The sequence below is a fragment of the Microtus oregoni genome, unplaced genomic scaffold (assembly GCF_018167655.1).
Source record: "Microtus oregoni isolate MIOR12 unplaced genomic scaffold, Mior012 000040F_ref0000088, whole genome shotgun sequence".
Taxonomy (NCBI): Eukaryota; Metazoa; Chordata; class Mammalia; order Rodentia; family Cricetidae; genus Microtus; species Microtus oregoni.
Window position 1 is genome coordinate 17,556,341 of NW_024543207.1, and position 12,589 is coordinate 17,568,929.

General features: G+C 39.8%; 1 protein-coding gene across 2 annotated transcripts in view; it reads left to right on the forward strand.

Annotated features, from left to right (window-relative positions):
* The window catches only part of LOC121433598 (zinc finger protein 58-like), a 33,825-nt gene extending 26,350 nt beyond the window's left edge, over positions 1 to 7,475 (forward strand). Inside the window, exons 2-4 of one of the 2 annotated variants that reach the window (XM_041632085.1) lie at positions 3,036 to 3,162; positions 3,655 to 3,750; positions 5,461 to 7,475. In XM_041632085.1, the coding sequence (XP_041488019.1) occupies positions 3,036 to 3,162; positions 3,655 to 3,750; positions 5,461 to 6,626 (1,389 nt within the window). In that variant the 3' untranslated portion in view covers positions 6,627 to 7,475. The remainder of the gene's footprint in view (positions 1 to 3,035; positions 3,163 to 3,654; positions 3,751 to 5,460) is intronic. The other variant, XM_041632086.1, reaches the window with a different exon arrangement.
* Positions 7,476 to 12,589: the final 5,114 nt, after the last annotated feature.

Below are 12,589 nucleotides of genomic sequence, written 5' to 3' on the forward strand. Positions count from 1 at the left end.
AACGTGAGTCCCAACTGTTCGTTGGATGCACACCATTTCACTATCGCATTTAGATTTAGTAAGAATATACTAATTCTATAAATCTGGATACATCTAGACCTTCTGTCCTACAGTGCAAAGCACGTGATACTTAAGTGTAAGCTAAAATTCTAATTATTTATTCCATTTTCTCAATAAGTACATTGTATATAATCTATCATGTTCTTTTTAGGGTTCCAATTATACTATCTGAATCATCACATTGCAAAAATTTGTTAACTTAAAAGCTAACGATTGCTATCTGCCACACTTATGTGTGTCAGAGGTCGGGACAGGTCAGTGCATTCTCACTTCATGATGTGCTGAGTGTATTTTTAAAGCGCCATGTTCTTTAATCAAGGGATAAGCCTGAACTAAATGGAGAGTTTGAATTCAGCCCTCACTTGGCATCTAGTTTTGACTTCCACATGATCTCTTAGGACTCAAGTTTCTCTGGCCTCTTTAAAAAAAAAAAATCTCTGAGGGACATTGACATGGATTCGAGAGTTCTTATGAGTTGGACTCTGTCTACTGTGTTGTTGTAGGCTTGCTTCTATGACCAGCCCCCATTCAAGGGGAGGACAGTTGGACTCCACCTCCTGATTCAGGGGCTACAATGAATTTGCAGCAGTTTTTAATGAACCCAGTTTGTCCCCCTCAGGCTAAAATTTATTTGTATTCCCTCTCCATAGGAAGTGAGCGTTGCCAGTCTCAACTTTCCCTGAAATGTTTGCTTTAATTATGTTAGTTAAAGTTCCAATTAAATGAGACCATCGTTGCAGGCTTTCTTCTGCCTCCTAGCCCCAGGAAGCCCACAGTGAGGAGAGGGGCCAGAGAATAACAGACACTTGTTCATCCAGAACAGTGGTAACGGGTGCTGGGCAACATTAGGGAGTGGTCCTTGCAGTCAGTTCACCATTGGGGACCTCTTCCTCTCTGAAAGAACAATTTTTCCCTCTTCACTTTGCCCTGAGCTCCTGCAGTTCTCCAAGCTGACCATGTTCCCTTTTGATCAGTATGGAAGAGTGGAATCTGTAGTTTTATTTCCTTGTCAATCTGTGTTTTTCATTTCCTTGTCAAAGTGGGAAAATGTACTAGCTACAAGGAAGCTTTCAACAGAGTCTAAGTGCTTTTTTCTTGAGAAATGACAGGGTTTTCTATTCATCAGCTTCTTTCAGTCTATTTATAACTTGGGAGTATCTTGGCCTCCTCTTCCCTATCTCACTCCACCTTTATGAGTAAAGACATTTTTCACAGTATAATTTTTATCTACAAAGTATCTTTCTCCTGTACCAAAGTCTTTTGACTGTAGCTAATTCTTTCTTTTGTACCAAAGTCTTTTGACTGTAGCTAATCCTTTCTCCCATTGCTGAAAGCACCAGGAACTTCAGACCCAGGACTCGATTTGATCTGGATCTGAGCTGAAAGTCCACTACTCTGGGAAATTGCTTTGTGAGCCTCAAGGGAGAGAAGGAAGAACCAGTTTTATTTGGCGCTTAAGCCTATGAAGCACAACAATGCCCAGTATGACCAGGTCTTCCAAAAGATGCTTCAGCGCCATGCACATCTTCCCATAAACAGCAGCTGTCTAATTGGACCTAGGCAAATATCTATGGCTAGTCAGTTCATGGATCTGAGAAGAGAACATGTGTCTGGAGCATAAGGTCGTGGAACTTAGAAGAGAACATGACTGGTGTTAGGAGAGAATGGGGAATGTTTTATTTATTTTAACTAGTGTTTCAGAGGAAAGGGTAAAGTCATGGAAGTTGTGACAGTATGAATGAAACTGGAAGTTATTTAAGGCACAGAAGGACGTGTATCACATGATCTCATCCATACGTTAAAATTACATATTTGTAACTCACTGAAGTTGGAAATATGATGATTTTTCTCATTGGCCAGTGACATCAGAAAGCTGAGGCTTGAGGACATTCTGAACTTGGATGCTCTGAAACAGTGCCATAGGAGGATGAAGCTCACAGAACTGTAAATGGAAGTTTCTGTCCCACTCGGTCCTGCAGCCGTTCAGTCCCAAAGAAACACACAAAGGCTTTCATATTAATTTTAAATTTTTTGATCTATTAGCTCAGGCTTATTATTAACCAGCTCTTACAACTTAAAATAATTCATAATTCTTTAATTTTTGTTTATGGTTAGCTCTGTGACTAGGTAACTTTTATCAGTGAGGCATTCTCATCTTGCTTCCTCTTCATCTGGCGGGTGACTGCATCTCTGCCTTCCTCTTCCCAGAAAAGAAATAACAAGGTCAGAGTGATGTCTAGTGTATTTGAGATACTTAGAAAGGTATTGTTATTCCCATACCTGCTGGTTCTTATTGGTTCTGATATCTAACATACGTTTCTGTGAGTTCTTTCTTTTTCATTCTGCCCCTTGGGTGCTCCATCTCACGCCTCTCAATGCATTGTCATTAGCATCACGACTGAACTCTAAAAATTAAGAAATCCACATCTCAGCCCAGAGCTGCTACATCAGTAACTACATTTTCGTGGCATTTGATATTCACGATTGTGCATAGTAAGGGTTGAGAAGTTCCTTCTCTCTGACCATTACTTTCTCCTGTGGGAAATGTATATATGTGTGGTATATAAAACAAGCATGTGGCACTAAATGCATGTTTTTCTATGGAAACATTCACTTTACATTTCATCTGCCTTAAGGGTTTCCACATGGGACTTCTAGGTTCTTCTGCCTTCTCGTTCCTTGATGGGTCCAGTGTGAAATCATGTGATCATATCAGAAGTGTCATCCTGTTTTCTTATATGAAGAACATCTGACCATGGGTTGCATGACCCACAGTGATCTAGGTTGTCATATATCAGTGAATAATTAAGAACAGCCTCCTATAGGGTCACATACAGGACATTCTTATGGAATACACATTGTCAGTTAATAACCCTAGCTTGTGTCACATGGACAGAGAACTAGCCCCACAATGCCTATTATTAATGACTTTAATTAATTAAAAGTGAGGTATCATTCATTGATCTTTATTTCAGGAAATGCTGTCCTTCTGGGATGTGGCCATTGATTTCTCTCCAGAAGAGAGGGAATGTCTGGAGCCTGCTCAGTGGAATCTGTACAGGGATGTGATGCTGGAGAATTACAGCCACCTGGATTTCCTGGGTGAGCATCTCCTCTATAGTGACTTCTTAGTTCAGTGTCAGTACGCAATGTCCTCACTCTACACCTTATCTCATGGGAGCTTGTGCTTTCCAACAAAGAGTTCCATAGTCTTGCTTTTAAATAAAAATTAGGGAATATGTTTAGCTAAGAAACATTGCTTTCTTTTCTGTGCGTTTAACCTGTTTGTGTTGGAAGAATACGTCTTTCATACTAGTGGGAATGTTAGAAACTTCAGTTGCAATAGGCATGTACCTTATATCTTAATGAAAATGTTTCACAATTCAGTTTTAATATTTTTCCCTTAAATGAGACTCTAATCTGGACATTGTAAATTCCTTTATGTATTGTAGTGGTCCTGTGAGAAGTCACTTAAGGAACCATTGTCTACAATAATTTGTTATATCATTTCTTTCCTTATAAGTCTTGTACTGGAAGAGACATATCAATTCCCAGTAGAAGGACACTTAATCTTGTTCCCTTTCCTACAAACAGGTCTTGTTCTCTCTAAGCCACACCTGGTGACATTTCTGGAGCAAAGACAAGGGCCTACAGGTGTGAAGAAACAAGAGGAAGCTACAGTGCATACAGGTGTGTAGGAATGAGGGGTTCAAGAACAGAGGTGAGGTTCAAATAGTCAACAGAAAGGCGGGCTTTCCCAACAGCCTTAAATCATGATATTATAGACATAATTCTTTAGGTCTCTCATTGGTTTTGTTGTCAAAGGACATCTCCCAGATGTTTATGATGTCTCTTAAACTTGGTAATTCCCTAATGGTGAGCTGTCTTTGTTTATTTATTTTAACTTCCAAAGCTCATTTTTTTTTTTAGTTTACATTATAACTTTGCACTATTTTCTAAGCTCTGAAAATTCGCAAACATTTCTAAGACCTATGTGTGAAGCCATTGTAGGACAGTAACTTCAGACATAAATATATCTCATATCACTTATAATCATACTGATCAAAATCACCTCATCAGAGTTCTTTGTGAATGACCAAAAGGTATTCTAATTTTTATCACATGCTCATTAAGGATTTAGAATGCATACTCTTTGTGGACATATAGTCATAGATTAAAAACTGTCTAAAATTAGAAGAATTTTAATAGCTAATCAGTTTTCAAATTATTGAGAATTCAAGATTTCTTTTTCATAACTTTGCAGTTTGATTGTGTGCTGTTTCTTGGCAATGGATAACCTATAGTCAACTGTCTATATGTAATCTATATAATTTGTGGGTGGATTGTCCAATTATAAACACTTCAGAACAGTGTAAGATAACAGTATCTTTGGGCTCTAGTTTTGTGACCATGAGAACTGTGTATTTCCGCTTCATCTGTAAACACAAGTCTCATGTTTTCACAAATTGAACATTACATTGTCTCTTTTCAGTGCTAAGTTATCTTGTAAATTAATAATCTTAGAAACTTGGATAATTTTAACACCTTTTCATTGACAAAATATTGTCTTTGACAGAAGTTGTTATTCATAGGTGAACCTATTTTTTCATAATTTTGTCATTCAAATAGAACATAAACTGCTGCTGTCTGAAATTTGTGAGGTGTATTACTTAAGATTTTGTAGAAATACTTGTTATGCACACTTCCATTCATGCATAAAAATTTTTAACTTCATATTTAGGATAAAGATGGTATTTCTATAAGTCTCCAATCTCAGAGAGTTACCATTAATCTCCCGCTTTCCCAGTAGATAATGTCTTGTATGTCTACATATAAAAAAATACCTATGTTTAAGGTATTTATTTTTCCTTGTGTAATGCCTTTAAGAGATTCCTTTATCATAGATTATTACTACTTAATTAACTACTTAACTTTGAATAATGTGCCATTCTCCTCTTCCTCCTTGTCCTCCTCCTCCTCCTCTTCTTCCTCTTCCTCCTCCTCTTCCTCCTCTTTCTCGTTTTTTGAGACAGGGTTTCTCTGTGAAATTCTGGCTGTCCTGGATCTCATTATACAGACTGGGCTGACTTTAATCTCATAGCTTCCCACCTGTCTCTGCCTCCCCAGTGCTGGAATTAAAGGTGTGCTCTACCACTGCGTGGCATGCCATTATTTCTATATTCAATCTGATCAGGCTTTACATGAGTAGAAGTTTAGATTTTTCCCACCTACTATATATTCTGAGTTATTCTCAGTGAACATAAATGTAAAAATATAGTGTTATTTCTGATTTATCCATAAGAGTGTAAGAATGGGTAATTGTCTCCATTTTAAAGATAAACATTATGAATATAAAGAATGTACAAAACTTTTGTTCATGTCTCATCTTTTGACCAACAGGAAAAACAGTCAATAAATGTAAAGATTACAGCAAGGCCTTTTATTGTAATTCACTGCTTATTCGACACCAGACAGTTGATGCAGGGGAGAACCCCTACAAATGTGAAGACTGTGGTAAAGCGTTTCGTGTTCGCTCAAGACTTTCTGTCCACCAGAAAATTCACACTGGAGAAAAACCCTACAAATGTGAAGAATGTGGCAAGGCCTTTAATACCCATACAAAACTCTCTGTACACCAGAGAATTCACACTGGAGAAAAACCTTACAAGTGTGAAGAATGTGGCAAGGCCTTTAGTTCTCACTCAACACGTTATAGACACCGGAAAAATCATACTGGAGAAAAACCCTACAAGTGTAAAGAATGTGACAAAGTATTTTCCTACCCTTCATTGCTTAAGGTACACCAAAGAATTCATTCTGCAGAGAAATCCTACAAGTGTGAAGAATGTGGGAAATTATTTTACTGTCCTTCATTGCTTAAGAAGCATCAAATAATTCATTCTGCAGAAAAGCCCTACAAGTGTACAGAATGCGGCAAAGCCTTTCACTATCCTTCGTTGCTTAAGCGGCATCAGAGAATTCACACGGGGAAGAAGCCCTATAAGTGTACAGACTGTGACAAGGCATTTTACTCTTCTGCATTCCTGAAGCGGCATCAAAGAATTCACTCTGAAGAGAATTCCTACAAGTGTGAAGATTGTGGCCGACGGTTTTACTCTTTTGCGCACCTTCAGGATCACCAACGGTTTCATTCTGGAGAGAAACCATACAAATGTGAAGAGTGTGGGAAAACATTTTCTACTCTCTCATACCTTCCCTGGCACAAATTGCGTCATTCAGGGGAGAAGTCTTACAAATGTGAAATATGTGGCAAAATGTTTTACTCTACATTAGACCTTAAAAAACACAAAAAAATTCATATTTATAAGTGTGGGGAATGTCACTATGCCTTTCCGAATTACTCAGCCCTTACTGAACACCAGAGAGTTCATACTGGAGAGAAACCACACATATGTGAACAATGTGGGAAAATCTTTTCTAGACTTGATAGCCTCAATCAGCACCAGATTGTTCATACTGGAGAGAAGCCCTATAAATGTGGAAAGTGTGACAAGAGTTTTTTCCGATCTTCCTCGCTTAAAAGACATCAAGGGACGCATTCTTAATAGAAATTTGACAAGTGTGTGCAGTGGGGTCAAATCTCGCTAAATGTTATACCTTAGCCAAGACAAATGAATCTGTTGAGTAGAGAAGTCAGGCACGGGTGAAGAATGCTGAGTGCTTCACCACTCAGTCAGTACCTCCTACCAACAACAAAGTTCGTTCCGGGGAGAGAAAGCCCAATTCTGAAGGGAGTGCCAAGCCTTTAGTGTTTCTTTATATCTTAAGTAGCACAAGAATTTCCATCAAAGCTATAGTGTGAGGGATGTGGTGAAGGTTTGAGTTATCTTTCAGTCCTGGTTCAACCTCAGTAATTCTCACCTGAGAAAAACCCTCCTTGTGCAGAAGAGGACCAGGGCTTAGCTATTCTTCATGGCTATATAAGTTTGGAGATTTCATTCTGATGAGAAAGTCTACAAAAGCAATAAGTGTGGCGAGTTCTCTACGTGTTCTTCACACTCTAAATATCTGCAGATACTTCATACTGCAGAGACACTCTACACGTACAAACACTGTCCCTAAGGCTTGAACAGTACTTCAACCTTCAGCAACACCTAAGCATTGATATAAGTGAGAATCCCTACAAATACAAATGTCCTCCTTAGCTTCAGCTGTCAACTTCATCTAGCCCAGCATTATCTGAGTGGGTGCTTTTCTGGATCAGAGTGCCTTATGGGCATGTCTGGGGGTCATTTTGTTGATTGGTAAGTGTAACACCCGATTCTGTGTTACCCCTTCAGTACAGTTCACGTGCCACTGTACCGTACGCGAGTTGGGCAAGGGCCTGGAGATTGAAAGAACACACAAGAGACCTGGGTCATTCGAAAGGAGATCATATGCTGTTTATTCAACGTTGGGGAAATCCTTATATACCTAGCTGCTGCACAAGGATTTCAGCCCAGGCAGGTGGGAAATTACCATACCAAAGATGAAGTCATGCCCTACAGCTAATCACCAAGCAGGGCAGGGGGAGCACAGGAACAAACAAAATGCTTTAGCGGGCTGACCAGAAACTGTCCTCAAGATGAACTCCAGGAACAAGGATAGACCTGGGCCCTACAGGTAAGTAGTGTAGGAGAATCTACCCAGGACACGCAGCACCACTCTGGGGAAGTGTTATGGGTCACATAAGAATTGTGTGTGGGCAGGAGGCTAAGAAACATTAGGAAGCATGGTTTCTATTTCCCTTCCTGTCCCTGGAAGAGGAACACTAGACCCTTAGGTTGAAATAAAAATTTTGCTCCCCAAAGTTGTTTTTGGCCCTACCTTTCATGACTCCAACAAGTTAATGTTTGATAGCAAAGGACACGAGGAGGCATTTCACTCTTCTTCATAGCTCTCTTCCCACAATTCTCTGTATTAGATACAGTGTCATAAAGCCTTTAGATGTATTCTGCCCCTGCTGGACAGCAGAGCTTTCACACTACAGAAGAGTCCTATTGATACAAAGAATATGACAAAGAACTTTATGTTCCCCTTATTTAACACCCAAAATGTCATGCTGTAGATGAACTTTGTAAGAACAAAGACAGTAGCTACTACATGTTGAACAATTGTTGAAAACTCAACATGAGAAATTTAATTGTGAATGGAACTAACATAATTGATAAGAGAAGCAATTTATTCTACTCTTCATACCTTAACATCAAAAAATATATTTTGTATAGGAAACCGTACAAATTAAGTAGTGACAGAGCCTTAAACCCTTAGGGCCCATGAGTGAATTCATATTGTAGAGAAGCCTTCTACATAAAATGACACTAGGAGCCTCCATTTTTTTTATAGTCTCAATTTTATTTTATTTTTTAAATTTATTTATTTATTAAGGATTTCTGCCTCCTCCCCGCCACCGCTTCCCATTTCCCTCCCCCTCCCCCGATCAAGTCCCCCTCCCTCATCTGCTCAAAGAGCAATCAGGGTTCCCTGACCTGTGGGAAGCCCAAGGACTGCCCACCTCTATCCAGGTCTCGTAAGGTGAGCATCCAAACTGCCTAGGCTCCCCCAAAGCCAGTACGTGCAGTAGAATCAAAAACCCACTGCCATTGTTCTTGAGTTCTCAGTATTCCTCATTGTCCGCTATGTTCAGCGAGTCCGGATTTGTCCCATGCTTTTTCAGACCCAGGCCAGCTGGCCTTGGTGGATTCCCGATAGAACATCCCCATTGTCTCAGTGTGTGGGTGCACCCCTCACGGTCCTGAGTTCCTTGCTCGTGCTCCCTCTCCTGCTCCTGATTTGGACCTTGAGATTTCTGTCCGGTGCTCCCATGTGGGTCTCTGTCTCCGTCTCCTTTCATCACCTAGGAGCCTCCATTTTTATTATACATACCTCATAATAGCAAAAGAACTACTCTAATATCAATAGTGTAGCAATGTCTTTTTTTATAACTTATACATAGAAATGGATATAATTGTAAGCAGGGTTTTCTCTCCCACAACCTCTCTAAAATAATCCTTCAGAGGCTTATTCTAATTATAAATGCTAGGCCTTTAGCTCAAAATTAACTTTAAATTTGTATCAGTAAGCCAAAATCCATACCAATATGTAAGGTTAATAGTTTTTTGGACTAAAGTAGTTTCAGTAGTCTATCCTTTTTCCAGTCATTTTTATATCCCCCTTCTTTTAGAAAGAGATATTTGAATTTAAATTTAAAATTTAATTTTAGCTTTTTTTCTAATATGAGCAATATAACATTTTGTAACCAACACCCTAAACAAAGACAAACATCTAATTCTTTTGGGGAAGAATGTGGATGCAATTCTCTAGCCTACTTCCTGTTGATTGGGGGCACTAATCATATTTGGGCAACATGAGAAAATTTAGAATTATAGTCAAGTCCTGACTGGTGTAATCTGTGAAGCTATATCATCTCAGCCAGCAACCTTGAAGCTGCTCTGGATATAGAATTATGAGAAGACTGTAACAGAGGCATTTTGAAATGCTGAATCACCTGGACCATCCATTTTTATTAGTATTTAGTCTGGTTATTCTGAAAATACATAAAAATTTAAAGGTAACATACATATTTGCATCTGAATAGACTGCATTGTACACAAGTCAGCCAAAGAGGATTTTCTGTTATGTGTTTGAGCAGATAAAATGTACATCATATGCCTTGTAGATCTTCCAGATTTATTTCTTTATGATTGCAGTCAGGATTTCAAAGCGTCTTCCTTGATCAAACCTGGTTTTCTTTAACCTGAAATGAATCCACAGCCTCCCATTTTGTTGTGGAAATAAAAGCAGAACCTCTTTCCCAAAGAAACATATCTTTTTGTTTATTTATTTTTTCTTTTTTGAGACGGGGTTTCTCGGTGTAACAACTAAGGCTGTTACAGCTGTGTCCTGGAACTAGTTCTGTAGACCAGGCTGGCCTTGAACTCACAGAGGTCCGCCTGCCTCTGCCTCCCAAGTGCTGGGATTAAAGGTGTGTACCACCACTGCCCTGCTTGAGTTAAATTTTGAAGTCAATAAAATTTTAAATATATAGGTTGGATTAATGCAGCAACATTTTTGATCAAATATTTCTTTGCAGCTATTGTATCCTCGGCCATCAAACAATTCAAATACAACACAATAACATACAGTATCCAGATTCTCTGTGTATTTTCCATTTTTATGTGGTTTTTTATATTACTTTACTACCTTTTTAGGATTTTATTGTTGTAAAACTATATATGTATTTTTATGACTGTCCCTACCGTCTCTTTTCAATCCCAAGCCTATGTATATTTTTAAACACACTGTAAACCATTTAGTTTTTTTTTGTCTGAATCCATCTTTACTGCCTATGTCTATCTTTTTTCAACACCCAAATGTTTAAATTGTCAAGTGGTGTAGCTAAGACGAAAGCAGTAGCCTTGGCAGCTGGCTCTGACCCGTTCCTTGGCCCGTGAGAGCTTAGCTTCATGGTAGAGTTACCGGCGGGAGCCACATTTACTGCCCCAACTCAGGGGAGTTTCTGGGTTCATGCCATCACAGAGTAGCCTGTCACCTGCTATTCATAAACTCTACTTAAGTGTTTGGTAGCAGAACTCACAAGAGAGCTAACTGTGCCTCCAGCATAAACTAGGAAGCTGCATCTTCAAGGAGCCATGCCTCTGCTTGCTGCCACCAAACAGGGCCCACCCACGGAAAGACCATCATCAAGAAGCTGTGCTTAACACTGTTCTTTTGTGTCTTTAGAATCCTCTTTTTAATTTTCACATGTTTTATGTGGCAGTTGGTGCCAAACATTTGGAAGCCATATGTTGGCAGAAGTTTGTTTGTCCAGCAGCCGCTCTCAAATAAACACTCAGAGGTTTCTATTAATTGCAAATGGTTGGCTGACAGTTCAGGCTTATTACTTACCAGCTCTTACATTTTAAGTTAACCCATATTACTTACTTATGCTCTGCCATGTGACAGTACCTTTATTAGCATAGCACCTTCATCTCCTGCTACCTCTGCATCTGGCTGGTGACCACTCAGACTCTACCCTTCTTCCTATCATCCTTAATTTGATCACCCTGCTTGTATTTCCTGCCTAGCTACTGGCCAATCATTTTTTATTACACCAGTTCTAGTGACAAATCTTTATGGTGTATTAGCATTTATCCTGGATCTTATTTCACATTGCATTAGTCTATACGTTTGTTTTATTTGTGAATCTCATTGTCTTCATTACAGCTCTGCAGTAAAGTTTGAGGTCAGCTGCTAAGCTATATCTGGTACTGGAATAACAGCAGAGAGCTTACACATTGATCCACAAGTAGGAGACAGAGGTAGCTAGAAATAAAATGGGATCTTGGAATATCTTCAAAACCCACCCCTAAGTGACATCCCTGGCAACAAGGTCACACTTCCTAACCCTTGCCAAACAGTTTTCACCAACTGGGGACATTCTCATTTGATGCAACAATGACTTTAAAGGTTTATTCATTTATTTATTGTGTATACAGTATTCTGCCTGTGTGTGTGTCCGCAGGCCAGGAGAGGGCACCAGATCTCATTACAGAAGGTTGTGAGCCACCATGTAGTTTCTGGGAACTGAACTCGGGAACTTTTGGAAGAGCAGGCAGTGCTCTTAATCACTGAGCCATCTCTCCAGCCCTGGGTTTAAGGTTTAAGACTAGACAAATATGAAATCCGCTGTAGCTGTAGAAAGGTCAGTTCCAATCAGAGAATCCTGGTGCTCTGTGCTGAGAGCAGGAAAGGTGTTGTGGGCCAAGACCACATGCTTGAAAGTCTCTATTTTATGGAAGTGTAAATCCATTTGCGAAAACAAAATTGAAAATTGGTTTGAATGAGTTCCACGCTCAAAACTACTCTTCTAGGACCAGTCCTCAGAGAAAAATGCTCGTGGGCCTGGCACCATCCCAAGTTGGAAGCAGAACTTGACAGCAGGGCCCACATGGTATCGGTTTTGTAGGCCTTTGTGATACAACACGTCTTCACGGAGCTTTGGAACACTGTTACAGAGAACTGCTTTGCTAGGCCATTTGTGAAATATTCAGTGTCCTCACAGTCCCTATGTGGTCACAGTGCAGGTAACAGACAGGTAAGCTGCCTTGGAACCCAACGATGCTCCCATGTCAGAATCCAAAGAGCAAACCCTGTTTGAAAGGGGAGCAGCTAACCTAAGACAAGGGCTATTTTGCTTCATGCCGTACGGATGGGGATTTGAGTCTGCCCAGTTCTTTGTAGTCTAGACATTTTATTGACCTCAGATGTCATGCATGTGATGCTGTGGAATTTGAACGTTCTTACTGCATCCGTGCATCCCCTGGACCACCACCACAACCTGTGAATGTGGAATTTTAAAAGCACCTTGACACCCTGTTGCTAGTCCATGAGCTGACTCAGCTTTTGCGCTCCATCCTCTGTGATGGCTAAGGAAAATTCCACCTGGTGCTAGGCAACCACTCTAAATTCCTAAAAAATAAGCTTGGCAATTCTGACTTACCCCTCCCCAGAGTGTAAAACTGGTGAG